Source organism: Gallus gallus, chromosome 5, assembly GCF_016699485.2.
Source record: "Gallus gallus isolate bGalGal1 chromosome 5, bGalGal1.mat.broiler.GRCg7b, whole genome shotgun sequence".
Lineage (NCBI taxonomy): Eukaryota > Metazoa > Chordata > Aves > Galliformes > Phasianidae > Gallus > Gallus gallus.
Genome location: NC_052536.1, coordinates 16247917 through 16265111, shown reverse-complemented (window position 1 = coordinate 16265111; position 17195 = coordinate 16247917). Strand labels below are relative to the sequence as shown.

The following is a 17195-nucleotide window of genomic DNA, read 5'->3' as shown; positions in this document are numbered from 1 at the left end:
TCAAAGAGTTGTGGTAAATGGGGTTACACCAGGCTGGTGGCTGGTATCCAGAGGAGTTCCACAGGGCTCCATTTTAGGAACAGTTCTCTTCAATGTTTTTGTAAATGATCTGGATGTAGGACTCAAACACATACTAAGTAAGTTTGCAGATGATACAAAACTGGGAGGAACTGTTGACTCCTTCAAGGTAGAGGGACCTTGCAGAGAGATCATGACAAAGTATAGGCTTAAGTAATTACCAACCAGTTGAAGTTAAACAAGAGCAAGTGCCAGATTGCCTCTGGAGCATATATAGGTACAGAATGAGGGACAAGGGGCTGGAGAGCAGCCCCACAGAAAGGGATCTGGTGTTCTGGCTGGTGGCAAGTTGATGTGAGCTAGCAGTGTGCCCTGGCTGCCCAAAGGCCATCCATACCCTAGGGTGCACCAGGCCCAGCACAGCTGTTGGGCAAGAGAAGGGGTTGTCCTGCTGTGCTCTGCTCTGTGCTGTGTGTCCTCACCTCCAGCACTGGATGCCATTTGGGTGCCACAATATCAGAAGGACATAAAAACTGTTAGAGTGCATCCATGAAGATGGTGAAAGGTCTAGAGAGCACGTTGTGTAAGGAGCATCTGAGGTGCCTGGCTGTGCTCAACCCAGAGCAGAGCAGCTAAGGGGAGGCTTCATGGCGGCTACAGTTCCTCACAGGGAGCGGAGGGCAGTGCTGAGCTCTGCTCTGTGTGACAGCGACAGGGCCTGATGGAGCTTCGTCAGGGGAGGGTCAACTGGGGGGTTAGGAAAAGGAAAAAAGTAAGACTGAGGGATGGCAAAGCCCAGGAACAAGAAAGTATGCTTTCTGATTGCCTGCTATGAAAGGGGAGAAGCAAAGAAACACAATGGTAATGACTTAAACTTTTTTATTGGCTGTCACTGGCAGCTAAACTGAGAAATTGACTTTAGTCTTTTCACATGTTCTGTAAAGGAGAAAAGGCATTAACACTATTTAAACAACTCAGCTGTGATAACTGTGAGATTTCTCCAGGTTATTTGGATCAACCTTTCTAACTTGAACTGCAGAATTATTGCCAAATGAGAACTGACCCTAGTAGACTCAGAAGCAATGGAAAAAATACAAGTAGGTGTGTGAGAAATATTACAAAGGTGTGGGCATTAGTTCAAGAGAAATATTGCCAATGATGGAAGGATAACTCAGACAAATTAATTTTCTAGATTTAGTCACATAATTTGAAAACCATTCTCAGTGTGTGTTCCTCCGTCCTGATTGGTGCCAATATGTGCTTTAACATGTGTTGTCTTTATATGGAATAGTGAAATCACTGATTCAGGTGTGGCTTTAGAATAGCTTCAAGACTTCATAGTCTGTTTTTAATTTAAAAGAAAGAATAATATGACTGCTATGACTGCCTAAGGAAGTTCAGAAAAGCTAAATCAAGTTCTGTTTCATAGTTAACATTAATTTCCTGAAGTTAATAGTTGTAATTTTTTTCCCATTAGTTCATGTAGTAAGAGAGAGAGGAGGGGAGAAAAAGCCTTCCATCAGAACCTAGCATAATAGTTTGTGTTTGCCACCACAGGCTCACCCAGAGTAACAGAAGCACAAAGTGCAGAGCTCTGAAGAGCCTTATTAGTGCAAGGGGCACCATGGAAGCCTCCTCCTCCCTGCCTTGTTCTGCATAACTCATATTTCTCACTAAGGGGTTCATGGGCTGTAATATCCCAACAGAGATGCAGAGGGATATTTCTGGGGGGAGCAAGTTAATCAGAAGTGTATTTTTCTTAGTAATGTTTTTCCTGCACTAAAAACCTTGGGAACTTTATTCCCAGGAAATCTTGGGAATAAAACAATCTCACAAATAAGAAATCACATGGTCTGGTACTCAACACCTGTAGTTACTGGGTAGTTTTTGCCTGCCTGCGTTGCAGTGTGGGTGCTGGGCTGAAAAGAGGAAGCTTTGTTTGATGGATTGATATGTTGAATGTGGGCTGGGAAGAGGGAAGCCCAGAGGAGCTCTGCCTGCAGCTGTCACTTTGCCAACACCACTTGTATTTCCTGAAAGATGGAGTGAGAAAACGAGGTGGGCGGGGGCTGTGTTGGTGTCTCCCAACCCTTATATACCGGTACGGAGGCAGGATGGAGGGGCTGCTGGGTGAGGCTGAGCAGTGAGAGGAGCAGGAGGATGGCTCCACAGCATGGGGAGAGGAAGCAGGATGGGAATGCAGTGGCCGAACCAGTGATGCGATGGTTCACCTGGGAGGATGTTGCACAGCGCACGGGCCAGGACCCAGCACTGCAGGAGCGCTGGGTGGTGATCGACAGGAAGGTGTATGATATCAGCCACTTCTACCGGAGGCACCCTGGTGGTGCCCTTCTTATCAGCAGCCACGCTGGGCAGGATGTCACGGTGAGAGGTAGCAGGATGGGGAAGAGATGCTCACCACCAGCTTGTGCTGCGTGTGGGGTGCCTGGCCACCATCACGTGGCAAGAACATGGGGAATGATTGTGCTGGGAATTCATGAGGGTTGAGGGGCTGCAACAGGCTCAGTGGTACCATTGTTATTTGCAAATTTTCCAGCTTATGCTATGGAAACTGGTAGATCATAGGATGGGTTGGAAGGGACCTTAAAGATCATCTAGCTCCAACCACCCTCCATGGATGGGGACATCTTCCACCATATCAAGTTGCCCATGACCCCCATCCAACCTAGCCTTGAACACCTCTGGAATGAAGGTGCTTAAGAAAAAGCTTAGCCTTGGGGTAATCAGGTTGTAACTGTTTATCCCATCAATGTCCTCAGGACTACTCTTATCTCTTGATCTTATTTTACAGCTGCTATAACTGCAGTGGTTTAGAGCATGGGTAAAGTGATGAAGCTGCCTCAGGTACCTTAACATCCATAAGGCAACCACAGTAATTGTTCTCTTTAATTCTAGGAAGGGTATCCCCTCATAAGTGCCATCCCACATAATTTTTAGGGAAAGACAAGGCAGCATGCTTTCACAAGCAGCACTCTGGGAAAGTTTCTGCAGTTATTGCCCATGGGCTTTCTGATCCTTTGGATGAACCAAATTGAAAGCATCTGCTAAATACCAACTGCTGGCATGTTAGTCTGTGGACAAAGAAAACATCTACTCAGCGCCATTCTTGTCTATCTTAATGCCCTGGGAACCTGTGGGAATGCCCATCAAAACATTAAGCAAGATTCCCTGGAGTTCTTGCCTTCTGGCTTATGCAGGAAATGTTGAAAAAAGTGGTAAATCAACGTGTACACAAAGATGTGACAAATGAGATTGTTTCCTTACTCTGTGTTTTTAAAGAGCAACACAAGGCAGATAATTCCTGGATCTCCCATATGTATGGGATGTTTGAGGTTCATGACAATTAGAAACGCTTTGCATTCTATATTTTCCATTGTTCCTTTGCTTTAGTTAGTACTGTCAGATTTCTTTCATCTCAGGCTGCTGGAATAGCCCAAATGATGGATCAACTGAAAAATACAGACACTTTGTTTCTAGGATCTGAGTTGCATTTTATTAATGGATATCATGTCTGAGTGATAAGCCCTGGCAGACTTCAGCCAGTTTTGTGTGACCCCAGCTCAACTGTCCTCACACTTGTGCGTGTGAAATAGTCTGTGCACCATAATAGGAAAATGCCTGGCTGGAATATTTGGTAGAAGTATGCCTATGGTGCAGAGTCGTGTAATAAAGTACAGAGAAAGCTGTGCTGGCCCTAGTCAACCTGTAACAGAAGCAAGGCACGTTAATAGTGTGGGCTCCTTGCTGTCTGTGTAGCCTGATTATATGTGAACCTGAGCTTTATTGTTTAAAGAAAGCTTTATTTTCACGCTGAATAACAACTTGAATGCTGCAGATAGAGTAAGAAATTCCTCTTCAGCACTCAGTGCAGTTTCACAAGTATGAATCCCACAGACTTTTTAGTTAATATAGGAGACAGAGAGAAAAAGTAGTGGAAAAAGTATTTATTAACAAAATTCAGAAGACTTTAGTGCTGCCTGTGCATCTTGGAATAGGTCAAATTGTTAAATCTTTTGGATGTGCACAATGAAAAATTAAAAGAAAACCAAGCCCTTAGTTTGACTGGAAGATGGTACCGAGGGCATACAGGCTTGACAGATGATAACTGTGGAGGGCTTTGAGTAAGAAGAGGAATCAGGGGAATGGAAAATGAGTAGGATTAATGTCAAAATATTAGCGAGGCTCACACTGCATACAACTGTGAAGTAGGCTCCTTTTATTGCTGATTTCTTTCTCACAAAGGATAGAAGAGGGGGACTAAGTGACATAGTAAACAGGAATAATTACATTGAGACTGGGTTTTTTCCTTCTGGATTACAGTTTAGTTAAACTTGTTTGCATTTTGGCAGCTGTACAAAAGTCTGTTAGTGCAACAACATGAAATAGTGTTCCTTCCTGTAGATGATGCAAAGAAGCTGCTTGCTTGCTTGTTTGTTTGTTGTTAGAACTACTGTTTATCACTGAATTTCACTGTAGGAACTGTTGGCATAGATTTGCCTCTGGTGGTGATTATGCACTCAGTACTTATTGTGTTGCACACAGGCCTCAAAATTAGTTGAACAGGTGACAAGACCAATACAGTTTTGGAATATGGGACAGTAGCAACATTCTGTAGTAAGTTGGGGCTGGAATGCAGTAAAGTACTAATTCTGGTATGGCTAGACTGGCAAAAATTGATTCAGATGAAAGATGGCTTAAAAGAAAGCACGCCAGCAGAGCCGTAAGCTGAAGCCCTTTGTTTGGATGTACGAAAGCAATTTTCCACAGATGGAGGAGTTCCGCGCCTACAGACCACATTTCCAGCTTAGTCTCATGTACACTCCTATTCCCTCCAGGGCTCAAGCTGCTACTCCCTGTGTGCTCTGTTAATGGAGTTGTCTCCTCCTGCTTTTCTGCCCTTTTCTCCCCAGCCCTGCCTGGAAGCCATCACACCACTGTTTTTTCATACTTATATCTTTGTGAGAGATCAGTTAACACCTAACCAGGCCTGTTCATGTGAATTGCATCCTTACCTTCATTTCTTGTATGAGTATCTCAAAGTACTAGGAAAAAGTTGCCTGTGTCACTTGGTCTTTGATGAAATCCATGCAGTGTTAGTTAATCTGGGAGTGGAATTTTCTACTCGGAGCTGCTTGGAATGTTTTTCTGATCTGTCTCCTAAAGCAGACTTCACATTGCTATCACCTGTCTACCTCTTCCTTCAGAACTTGCATTACTTGTAGTTTAGTTTTCCACAGCTACTTAGCATTAATATGTCAGAACTCTTGGTGTTCTTATATTGTCTATTTGGGGAATAGAAAGAATGTAGCCTCTGAGAAGGATGCATTTCTGAAAGATCAAAATCTCTCATGCCTGTGAACAAGAACCACCATGGCTTGTACGTTCCTAATAACTGAGTAATTGCAGTCATGGAAATCAGACATCCTCAGTTTACCAGCTGAAATAAAATTCCACTTTAAAAGCACGTAGGGCAAAGGTGATTGGTGAGGGGGACATGGAAGGTCGAAAAAGGAGATAGAAAGGTAAACCAGCAGTCTTTGTCATTGTGGTTCCTCCAAAAGAATGTTTGAGCATGCACAGCAGATGGAGGGTAGTAATATTGTGGTTTTTCTTCTCTCTTCTTCAACTCTTCTGCATGTGTAGGATGCTTTTGTAGCATTCCATGTTGACAAGTTGCTGGTGAACAAGTACTTGAAGCCACTGCAGATAGGAGAGCTGGCACCGGATCAACCCAGTATTGAGCCCACTAAAAATGTAAGTCCATCCTCATAAGTCAAAGACAAATATTCTGAGATTAGAACTTATTTTTCTGTATCAGTGTAGCTTCTACAACAACGGGACCCAGGTTCTTAACTTTTTTTTAAATTTTAAATTAATTAAAAATAATACATGAGTATTGGTCTAAATCCATGTTAGGTGGCTGAGAATATCATTCCTTATCACAGCGGCTATGTGAATTAGAGCCTTGGTTCTCGTGAGTATTAATTATCACCTCTTCTTCTTTCTGTTGATTTGAGAAAGAGCTAACCAAGAACTCAGTAATTCTCTTCAGTTGATGGTGAGATTTCAGACTGTATTCCCTTCTGCTGTAGGTATTTGTAGTGAGAGAATGCAGATAGTGTATTAGCCTTTATAATACAGACTGTGAAACTTTAAGTCATTGCCTTCTTAGACAGTCTTTGGTGGTAGTCTCAAGTTCAAAATGCATAATCATACACTGAAGCACTGTTGATGGCAGTGTGAAAATAACCAATCTTGCATGTCAAAGAAAGGAGAGAGGTGCAGACAGTAGAACAGGAGTAGTCCCGGAATACAATTGTCTTTGGGGTTGTACGGACATAATTTCTTCCTTAAGTACGTTTCCTATTCCTTGGGGCCATGACTGTGGCCATGCTTTACCTATTTCCTACAGCTGGCCTTCACTAGAGTATTCATGTACCTTAGTGCTTGCAAACTCAGTTTCCCAGAAATGATTATCAAGCTAGGTTGGCACGGTTCTTTGGGTTGGACTTAATTGAGGCAGAAATCTTGTTATGCTATGTTCATACGGTTTAGTGTGCCTTCTGGGTATTTTACATACATGCACACATTTTCCCCTCCAGTTTAATACTCTGTGGAGAGATGCTAGATGTCAACCACACCTACATGCTCTCCCTATTTCCTGGCAATGTCTGAGTAGTGCTGGGCTCTGGTGATTGTGAACCAGTAACACCCAGAAGATATTACAGTCTTAGACATCTCTTGAAAAAGCCCTGTTACCTGCCAGAGAGATGATGGATGAAGCACCAAAGATGTAGTCTTTTGAGGTTGCAGTGCTATACTCTGAAAGCAAGAAATTTGTAACACTTGTGCTTCCCACAGAAAATGCTGGTAAAAGACTTCCGTGAATTGCGTGCCTCTGTTGAGAAAATGGGACTTCTGAAGCCAAATAAACTCTTCTTCTTCCTGCACCTTGCTCACATCCTCCTATTAGATACTGCTGCTTGGCTCATTCTCTTTTGCTGTGGGACATCCTTCGTGCCTTTTATTGTCTCTCTGCTGGTGCTGACCATTTCCCAGGTAAGCGACAGAGTCTACAGCGTATACACGTGCACTTCTGTCAACTTTCATACATATACCATTGCAGTATTTAGTTCTTTGTTACCTTATTTGGCATAGCTCTTCTTGGTTTTAGAAGACATCCTCTATATGGCCTGTGTTAACAGAAGGTGGAAAGAAGAAATTCTGCATGTGGGGAGCTTCCAGTATGCCTAATCTGTTAAGGTTTTTTTGTTAAAGATATATTCACAGAATTATAGAATGGTTTGGATTGGAAGAAACCTTAAAGATCACCAACTTCCAGACCCTCTGACATGAGCAGGAACATCTTTTGTTAGATCAGGTTGCTCAAAGCATCGTTCCACAGCTTCTCTGGACAACCTGTTTCAGTGCCTCACTGTTCTCATAGTAAATAATTTCTATCTAATGTCTAACCTAAATTTACTGTTTTAGTTTAAGACTGTTATCCTTTGTCCTATTGGTACAGACTCTGATAGAGCCTCTCCTCATCTTTCTTGTAGTCCCCTTTTAAGTACTAGCACTCTGCTACAGAGTCTCCCTGAAGCCTTTATTTCCCAGGATGGAAAAAAAGAATTCTGAGCCCTCTTCATAGGAGAGGTGTTCCAACCCTTTGATCATCCTTATATCCCTCCTCTAGACCCACTCCAAGAGGTCCAAGCCCTTCTTTTGCTGAGGGTGGGGTGTCAGAAAGGTGGAGGAGAGGGGAACAATCATCTTGCCTTCCTGAGAAACACCACTTGCCACTCGTCTCCACCTGGATGTTGAGCTGTTGAGCAACTGCAAGTCTTTGAGTGTTACCATGCAGCCAATTACTTATCCACCACATGGGCTATCTATCAAATCCATGTATCTCCAATTTAAAGGCAAGAATCTTGTGTGGAAATTGAGAGTATCAGGATTTCATAGTTCCTTGCTGACTGTGGCTTTGGAGAAGTGTCCAAGTAATAAATCTTGATATCTCAAAGTAACTAATAGCTATTTCATTGTTCTGGTCTTTATTTTTCTTTTGTGCCACTCCCAGACTTTCCTTTTCCCTCTTTCAGGTCCAGGCTTCATGGTTACAACATGATTTAGGACATCTTTCGGTCTTCAGGAAGACAAAATGGAACCACTTGCTACACAAGTTTGTGATGTGCCATCTGATTGTAAGTAACTGACCACAGAAAAACTTGCTAGATCTGATGGTCTTCCTGCAGAAGTGTGTGCTCTGAAGACAGTGTTCAGCACTAGGTTAAGAAGGGGAATTGGTGAGAGTTTGGCACTGAGAACACGGTAGCTATCATACTCTGTTCTTCACATAAACAGGGGGCATCAGCCAAATGGTGGACTCTTTTGCATTCTCGACACCATTCCAAACCCAACTGCTTCCGGAAAGATCCTGACATTGACATGCATCCTTTCTTGTTTACTTTGGGGAAGAAATTCTCTGTGGAGGTCAGTATGTCTGTGTGTGCATGCACATGTAGCCATGTACCAGGAGCTGGGAAGAACCAACCAAAAGCACACTATATAAAAAATATCTAAAGCTAAGGTGCGGTCATAGTTTGTAAGAAAATGTTGTTTTCTGTCTCCATCAGCCTTTCTGAGCAGGTCACAGTTTTTGTTACGTTCATTAAAAATTGCTTAAACTGTTGATAAGTCATTTTAAATGAACTAGACAAATGCATTTACATCATATATATTTCCCAGTAGGAAAAGGACTACTAATGGTTATAGCAACTTATTGTTATTATTGTTATATTATTATTGTATAATAATTCAGCAATTAATGATTATTAGTAATCTGTAAATATTAATATCAGGCATGCCTACATGGGATTATTACTTGATACTACTGTCTGAGGCTTAGAGATACAGGCTGCTTTGGCATGCTTGCCTGATATGACAGGCAGCTGGCACATAAGGGCAAAAGAACCAATAGTTCTTCTTGGAGCTCCCTAGGACTGGTTAGGGCAGATGTCATTTGTCCACGTTTTCAGCTTGTGCTGATGGGCCACCACCAGAAGCAATAACCTGAGACAATGCTGCAACCCTTCACTGCACAACTTTGTTGCTTTTTGTGGCCCTGCTGAAATAGCTATGATCAGTGAATGATTTTTCTTTTAATAAGACCTTTGCCAACATGAAGCTGTCACTTAAGTGTATAGAATCAAATAAGAAAGTACAAAATGTAAACAAAGGGAAAATATAACTATTTTTTGACTAATAGAACAATGTAGACTTGAAGTATCTAAGGTTGCACTAAATTAATTATGAACATAGCAGGAATGCAAAAGCAAAGAAATCAAACAGTTGAAGTTCGCCTTTATTCGCTCAGTTTTTATCATAATTCTTACACTTACAAATCACACCATCTTTTAGTGGATAAAACATTCCGGTATGATTTTACTACATTATTCCCCTTCAACACAGATTATGGTGGAATCTATGACAGTGGTTTTATTTCCTACTGTGTATCAGTGCAAGTGCTTCATCCTTCGTATGGGCTGTTACTTCTGTTTTGGTTTGTCATTAGTGTATTTAGAACTACTTTTCAGCAATTGCATTTCACTTTTCTCCTACTGAGGAAGAAGCTTGCTTAACTGCTTATCTCTGAAGGACTTTACAGAGCTATAAAGTATTAAAGAATTTATCTGGAATGGAGATTTATAGAAAAGGCATGTTAGGTTTGTAAATAATAGGGCGGGTACACAAGAGGGAGGCAGTAGTAATGAGGGCTGTGGGAAGTGTGCCAGAATAGCACCTCTTGAGGAGAGACTGGGAAATGGCAAGTAAGCCAAACAGGTTGCTTAGTTTCCACTCAGTGTTTTATTGTTTATTTTCACAGCTTGGGATCAAAAAGAAAAAGTACATGCCATACAATCACCAGCACAAATACTTCTTCATCAGTGAGTATTTTCATTTTCCTGTGATACCATGAGGAAAACTAATGGGGCTTGTAGATGTTACTTCTGGCCTGCGGGGCTTGAGCAGAGCTAAGGTTGGCTGCATCAAAGAACATAATCATTCTGAGTCTAATTTTTGGAGAGGTTGAAGACCTAACTGGATATAATCCTGAGTAACCTGCTCTGACATCATAGCTGATGCTCTGAATTCCTGATGTGCCAACCTGAATGATTCTGTGTGAGATCAGGTTTCTGTACGATTCTTGTCTGAAATATCAAACCAAATTAATATATTTATAACCAACTGGCTTACATTTGTTCCACTTACCCTCTTTGTTGTGGGGTACAATTATCTTAGGTCATGTTAAGATTGTACTTATCTGAACAGAGAAAAGGAGAAATACTCTTAACTGATTATTTAGAGAAGTTACATGGAAGAGTGAGGTGAGGGTTCTAAGGACTGTTTACATCAGCTATGTAATATATGGCTATTAAAGTGCACAAGCAGAACAAAGGAAAAATTCAGAGTTCTCACTTCTCCACTATCATTGCCCTGATCTTCAGGTTCTCATTTCTGCACCCTTCTCCCGTCTTAGTGAAGCTTTATTCTTGTTGCAAAGCAGCACAATTTACCAGTGATGATGAATTCTCCATTACAGCTCTTCCTCCACTCCTGTTTCCCACCTACTTCCACTGCCACACATTTTATATTGCATACACAAAGAGGTACTGGGTGGTAAGTACCGCTGCTTGTGCAACCAAGGGGTTAGCTGTGGGCTTCCAGTCCTTCTCCTCAGAGCTCAGGCATGACACGGTATGCTTTTCTATTGGGCATAATACTGCAGTCAATTTGGTGCAGCATTTTCAGTGGCTCTGAATGCTTTCTGTTAATCACATTGTTCCCTACTTTGATGATAAAGGCATGAGCAACAGGCTATTTGGCTTGCACTGCTTTGCCTCTCTTGCAAAATCATTAAGTGTGTGTCCATAGTGGTCAGAAACAGAGGAATGTGGATTTATAGGAACTGTTATCCTTGATTTGTCAGCAGTATGAATGCATTTGGCATTGTTTCCCATGCCAGGCAGCCAGTGCTTATGCTTCATTCTTCTTTGCCTTGCGTGCGTTATGAATGCAGAAAAACAGAACAACTTTTAAGCAAAACAAAGTAGTTTGTCTAGCATGCGGCTCACTGGAGGGATCACAGCCAATGATTTGGTACAAGTCTTAAAGCTGTGTTTTTGAATGCTTAACTATTTGCTAATAAATTAATCCACTTACTAGGACTGATTGTTCAAATTCAATTCAATTATACCAAGCTGTGTAGGGAAACTGCTAGCTTCTCTTAATTTGGATTTCCTTAGGTCAGTCAGCTTAGGGGAGAAAAACCACACAATAAAAACCTACAGAAATTAAATGTAGAAATTGATCTTGTATATGTGATGTTTAGAAAAGGATTTAAGAAAGGCAATATCTAATGATTTTCTCTTTTGTTGTCTGTGGTTTTGAAAGGACTTGGCCTGTATGCTGACCTTCTATATCAGATTCTTTGTTACTTACGGATCATTATTAGAAATGAAGAGTCTCCTGGCATATTACTTTATATTCAGGTAATATCTGTTTAGAAGTTTCTTTAGTCTTTATTTGTGTACTCTTTTAATGTCTGCCCACCTTTCTCTGCCTTTTCCTTATTCTTCCTCTTATTCCTTCTCTTAATTTGAAGTTAAACTAAAACTGCTTAATTGTTAACTCCAGTATTGTGCTGCCTCACTAGCTGTGAAAGCAGAGACTTTACTGAATGATAACCAATTTAAGAAATAGCTTACGTACTTCTTAAGTGCTTTGGAAATAGGCTCTGCTTCTAGTTTCATGTGGAAGTTTCATAATTCCTTATGAAATCCATAATTACGTAACAATTTTTGTTCATATGCTGGATAGGAAAGTCTGGTGTTCTAACATCTATCCCCAAGTCTGGCCTATGCTGTCTCTTCAGTGACTCATCATTGACTTCCTTATCTGTTACTGAATTCTGACCTCTTGTCTGGTTGCACAGGATGCTGGAGAGCAGTTGGTTTGTCTGGGTTTCACAGATGAACCATATTCCAATGGATATTTACTACGACCAGAATTTGGACTGGGTGTCTACCCAGGTAAAAACATGTCCTCAATAATTGTGGCCATACTGGTGCAAATCCCAACAATAAGAAAAGAAACTGCTGTATTGCATTAAGGGTGAAACCTACTGGTAACTGGGAGGTGAAGATTAATAGGATTATTACAAGAAAGATATTGAGTTACTGGAATGTGCCCAGAAGAGCAAAGAAGCTGATGAAGGGATCGGGAAACAGCATATGCGCAGCAGCAGAGGGAACCAGGGTTGTTTAGTCTGGAGAAAAAGAGGCTGAGGGGAGAACTTATCAGTATCTGCAACTACTTGAAAGGAGGGTGTAGTGAGGTGGGTATCAGTCCTTTTTCTCAAGTGACAGGCTGTGGGGAAACAGCCTCTACTTGCATCGGGGAACACTTAGATTGTATAGAAGGAAAAATTTCTTCATGGAAAGGACGCTTTAATCATTACAGCAGGCTACCTGGGGAATTGATAGAGTCCCCATCCCTGAAGGTATTTAAGAGGCATGTGGACGTGGTTTAGCAGTGGATTTGGTAGTTAGGTAGATGGTTGGTCTTGATCATCTTAGGGTCTTTTCTGACCTAAATGTTTCTGGGATAATGGGATACAGTTATAGTAATGGTAAAGGAGAACAACAATGGCGTATTCATGAGCCATTTAAAATCAAGTATAGGTCTCAACTCTTTCTTAAACATACCCACTTCCTTACTTACTGTATTATTCTGTCTTGAACATTTTCCCCTTCTGCAGAGACTAAAGTTTGTGTCCTGCTCAGGCTGAGCTCCTTTGCACCAATGGAATATCAGTGTGGTGTCCCCTCTTTGCACAGTAACTCATTGAAGTCCAGTAGTAAAACTATCACAGGTGCACCTGCTTCTTCTGCAGACATAGGTTTGAAGATTAATGTTTGACTGTCTGTTCACACACATTCACAGGAGCACAGAGCCAGCTCCTGGTTTTACCATGGTCCATGTTAGGCAGTCTACATAACACTGCTGGTCCACAAAGCTGAAAGAGGAATATGATTCCTGTCCCAGGGGTAGCTCAGCTTAGGCTAAAATAAAACAATAGAATAGAATAGCACAGTATAGCATGCTCTTAGGATAAATGAAAGGCTGCAGTCACCAATGTGTACTGACCTTAGCTGTTCTTTTTCCCTTTCCCAGCTCCAGGCAACATGTAATGTTGAGCAGTCTCTGTTCAATGACTGGTTTACGGGGCATCTGAACTTTCAGATAGAACATCAGTGAGTACAAACCCTGAGAAATTTTTCTTCCCCCCCCCCCCAACTACTTTTTGCACTGAATCTTACAATTAGTTGTAGCCTCCAGTGAATTTGTCTTAGAGACTGAAAATTATAAAGACTGTCATAGTGTTAATTCAGAACCTTCACTGGAATTGCAGGAAGTTGGAAATTACCAGTGAAAATTGAATATGGATGTGATCTGTTAAATAATTCAGTAGCAACAATGTCTGTCCAAAGCAGAAGCTTAAATGTGTGTTCTGAGGCACCCTGTTTATAATCTGCTGCAGTAGTTTAGGTCTACCTATACTAACTACTAACACTATTATTCTCAAGACTGAGATAAACAACTGAAGGATGGAGTCATCTCCATTCCTGTGCTGACTAGCTGTGAAGATAATTATTTCTGGAGAAAAGGGGGCAAAGGTGGATTCTTCTAATTTACAGTATCACTTAATTTGGGGAAACCTTGCTTCAGAGGTGCTACAGACAACAGGAAAAATAAGGAAGAGGGGGAAGCAGGAAAATATTGAGTTCCTTGTGCTAAAAGCACGCCACAGGGAAATACAGGAGCAGCAAAAAGTCTTGTTTTGTGTAGACTATGAGATTCTTAGGAAGTAATAATGAACAGGAACTCGTAAAAGATAAAGTTTCTGATGGGGCACTAGAAGAGAACTTGTCTCCTGTTCACAGCTTATTCCCTACAATGCCAAGACACAACTACTGGAAGGTGGCTCCACTGGTGAAGTCCTTGTGTGCCAAACATGGCATCGAGTACCAATGTAAGCCGTTGCTCACCGCCTTTGCAGACATTGTGCAGTAAGTAACAGTTAACACACTGGGGACAAAAATGCAGAAGGATGTAGGAGAGGCAGGAGTTCTAAAAATAATAATAATAATTAAAAAAAAGGTTGACTTGTTCATTTTTACAAGAACAATCGGAAATCCTTGTTTCCCTTGTCTCCAGAAACACCCCCCTAAGCAACTTGACATAATGCGCTCTTTTTCTTTCTCTCAGCTCTTTGAAGAATTCAGGAGAGCTCTGGCTTGATGCCTACCTTCACAAGTAGGAAGACAAGGCTTGATGGTATCATTCACAATCTGCCTTATCTTTGCATCCCCAGCAAGGCTAAGAGCAGAAACAATGAAGGACTCTAAGGAAGAATGAAATGGATAAGAATGGAAGGATCAGATTCCAATAGATATGAAGTTATCTGAATTTTTCTTTTGGTCTTTCCAGGTATTTTGATTCAGATATGTTACAAGTGAATAAGGCCAGCAGGAGCTGGATTGCTATGTCAGGGAGGAATGTTTGTGTCTGAGTAGATGCAGCCAAGAAGCAATTTTGAGCATGTGCTCAAGTCAGATTATGGACTGGTGCAACTGGACACGCTTAAGTTCATTCCAGAGTCTCCTCTGATCAGATGTTTGTTGTTGTTTTTTTTTTTTTTCTTTTAGATGCTCCTCTTGTGTATAGTTTAATGCTTAACATAATGCTTCCCTATTTGAAGACATTAAAAACTGCACAGGATTTTGACCTAGTTCAATGCCCCCAATATTGCACTTAAATAATAATAAACTACAAATTATGCCTGGCGTCATTCAATTGTACATAACAACTACTATACATCTTAAATGTTTCACCCATCATTGCTCTCTAGAGTATCCTATTTGTTACAACACCAGGCATCCTCAGATGCCAGGAAAAAAATACCTCTCAATCTCATTGCTTTTTTTCAAAATTTCTTTATTCATGGATTGGCTGGTGTACTTTGTGTAGTGATGAGCTATGTATAAGCTTCCTATGCTGAGCTATTTAGTATTTGTAATATGCATCTCTGAACAAATATCATCCTCAGTTCTGCTCCTGAGAAGTCAGCTGAGAGATTCTTGTAGTGAATGAGCAGTGGAAATGTGCACCGTACTTCATAGAAGTCTATAAATCAACTGTACCTTTAGAATAGAGTCATCGCCTTCCACTCAACTTTTCTTCTTACAATGAAGATAAGAGGTTCCTCGCTACAAACAAAGGACCTGGAAGAAAAGATGAGGTACAGAAATCATCTCCTACTCACCAATCCCACTGCAGCTCTGAAGGTGTGTGGAGGTTTTAAGGGGTACAAAAAAAGACACTCTGAGTGTCCTGGGGCATGTGGAAGGACATGCAGGTGTACTGAAAAGCAAAATGATCACTCTGGCTTAGGTCAACAGGTAAAAAAAGGACTCTAGGGGAGCCAATAAGATAGGAACGTTCTTGGATCCCAACTCTGGACTTAGCTGAGCTTTGGCTGACACACGTGGTGATAACATAGGGAAAATTCTTTGGGATGAATTTTTTTGGCAGCCCAGCAGCAATGGAACCCCTAGGATTTGTCATTTTTCCACTCCTAACTCTTGGCCTCAGCTGAGCCTTGGCCTTGGCATTAATTTTTGTTAATGAGCTGGAAGATAGGGTAAAGTGCACCCTCAGTATATTTACATTTACAGTATGTGACATGGAATGGAAGAGTGGCTGACTCACCAGAGAGCTGTGCTGCTATCCAGAGGGACCTTGACAGGCTGGAGAGGTTAGGCTTTGTAATTGAAGGTTAGAGTTAGAATTAGAGTTCGGGTTAAAATTTAGGGGTTATGGTTTAGTGCTTCCTTTTAGGTTTAGGGTAAGTTTTAGGATCAATTTAGGCTTAAGGTAAATGTCAGTATAGGGCTTTACACTTAATGGCACCTGGGGAGCACTAGAGATTCTTTAATGTCAGTGAAAGACACACAGAAGGCTCTGTTTGCTTACCTAAATGCATTTAGAGATTCCTGGCATGCCCAGAACATAACTGGAAGTCTTCGTGTGCATCAGAAAGCTCTAACAGACATGTCTAGAGCACAGAAAGTCCTTCTAAGTTCACAGGTGCACATCACAAGACTCTTGTTGACTGTAGAGGAGAATCAAATGGTTGCAGGTGCCCCTGGTGCACTTCACAGCTCTCTCAGATTCAGGTAAAGCACACCAAAGGCACATGGCCAATTGAGCTCACCAGAAGGCACTCAAAAATTACTTTCTTGGTCACAGGTAGGGTTAGATTTGGGGTTTTAGACATCAAGGATTTAGGGTTTCATTTAGTAATTCAGACATTTTTAGGGTTAGGATAAATAATAGGACATAGGATTGGCTTTCTGAGGCGCTTGTGGTCTACCAAAAACACTTCCACTTTCTTATGTGGAAATGTCAACGTTTGTCAACAAAACACACACAGAGTTCTCCTCTGGTATCCAAACAGCATTCAGAGTTCTGGTTTGCCTATAAAGTCACTTGAGATTCTGGCGTGCACCAAAATCCATTAATAGACCTTCCTGGAGCACAGAAAATCTGACCCAGACTCCTGGTGTCCACCAGAGGGCTCTCCTTGACAAATTCAGAGAGCCCAAATGCACACAGATGTCCCTGATTCACTTCAGATTTCTCTATGCTTCACCTGTGGCACACCAGAAAGCATTTGGAGCGAGTCAGCGTCTGGATGAGGGTTAGGTTAGGAGTTTAGAAGTAGTTTGGTACTGGGGTCTTATTCAGGATTAGGGCTGGAGTTAGGGGAATAATTACAGATAGAGACACGGATCAGCATTCCAAGGCACCTGACTTTGGTTTAGAGTTCAGTGTTAGGGTTGGTGTTTTGGATTAGGGTAAATTTTAGGGTCAGGAAAGGTTTAGGATAATTGTCAGGAATGGGCTTTAGCAGCCAGGGAACACTTCAAAGTGTTTTTCATCCAACAAAAGCACACCAAAAGGTGTTTGGAGGGCCACTGTACTCATCAGAAGGCCCTAGAAGACAAGTGGAGCTGCTGCAGGTAAGAGTG

At 41.6% G+C, this 17195-nt stretch overlaps 1 protein-coding gene across 3 annotated transcripts in view; it reads left to right on the top strand.

The window, feature by feature from the left end:
- LOC423119 (fatty acid desaturase 1-like) overlaps window positions 1-14951 on the top strand; it is a 39826-nt gene extending 24875 nt beyond the window's left edge. Inside the window, exons 1-12 of one of the 3 annotated variants that reach the window (XM_015286832.4) lie at window positions 2138-2403; window positions 5683-5793; window positions 6901-7098; window positions 8142-8243; window positions 8404-8532; window positions 9926-9986; window positions 10643-10719; window positions 11494-11591; window positions 12035-12131; window positions 13276-13355; window positions 14046-14171; window positions 14371-14951. In XM_015286832.4, the coding sequence (XP_015142318.2) occupies window positions 2179-2403; window positions 5683-5793; window positions 6901-7098; window positions 8142-8243; window positions 8404-8532; window positions 9926-9986; window positions 10643-10719; window positions 11494-11591; window positions 12035-12131; window positions 13276-13355; window positions 14046-14171; window positions 14371-14422 (1356 nt within the window). In that variant the 5' untranslated portion in view covers window positions 2138-2178 and the 3' untranslated portion in view covers window positions 14423-14951. Of the gene's footprint in view, window positions 1-2137; window positions 2404-5682; window positions 5794-6900; window positions 7099-8141; window positions 8244-8403; window positions 8533-9925; window positions 9987-10642; window positions 10720-11493; window positions 11592-12034; window positions 12132-13275; window positions 13356-14045; window positions 14172-14370 lie in introns of those variants that run through there. The other 2 variants (XM_046942362.1, XM_015286833.4) reach the window with 2 other exon arrangements.
- The last annotated feature ends 2244 nt before the right edge of the window (window positions 14952-17195 follow it).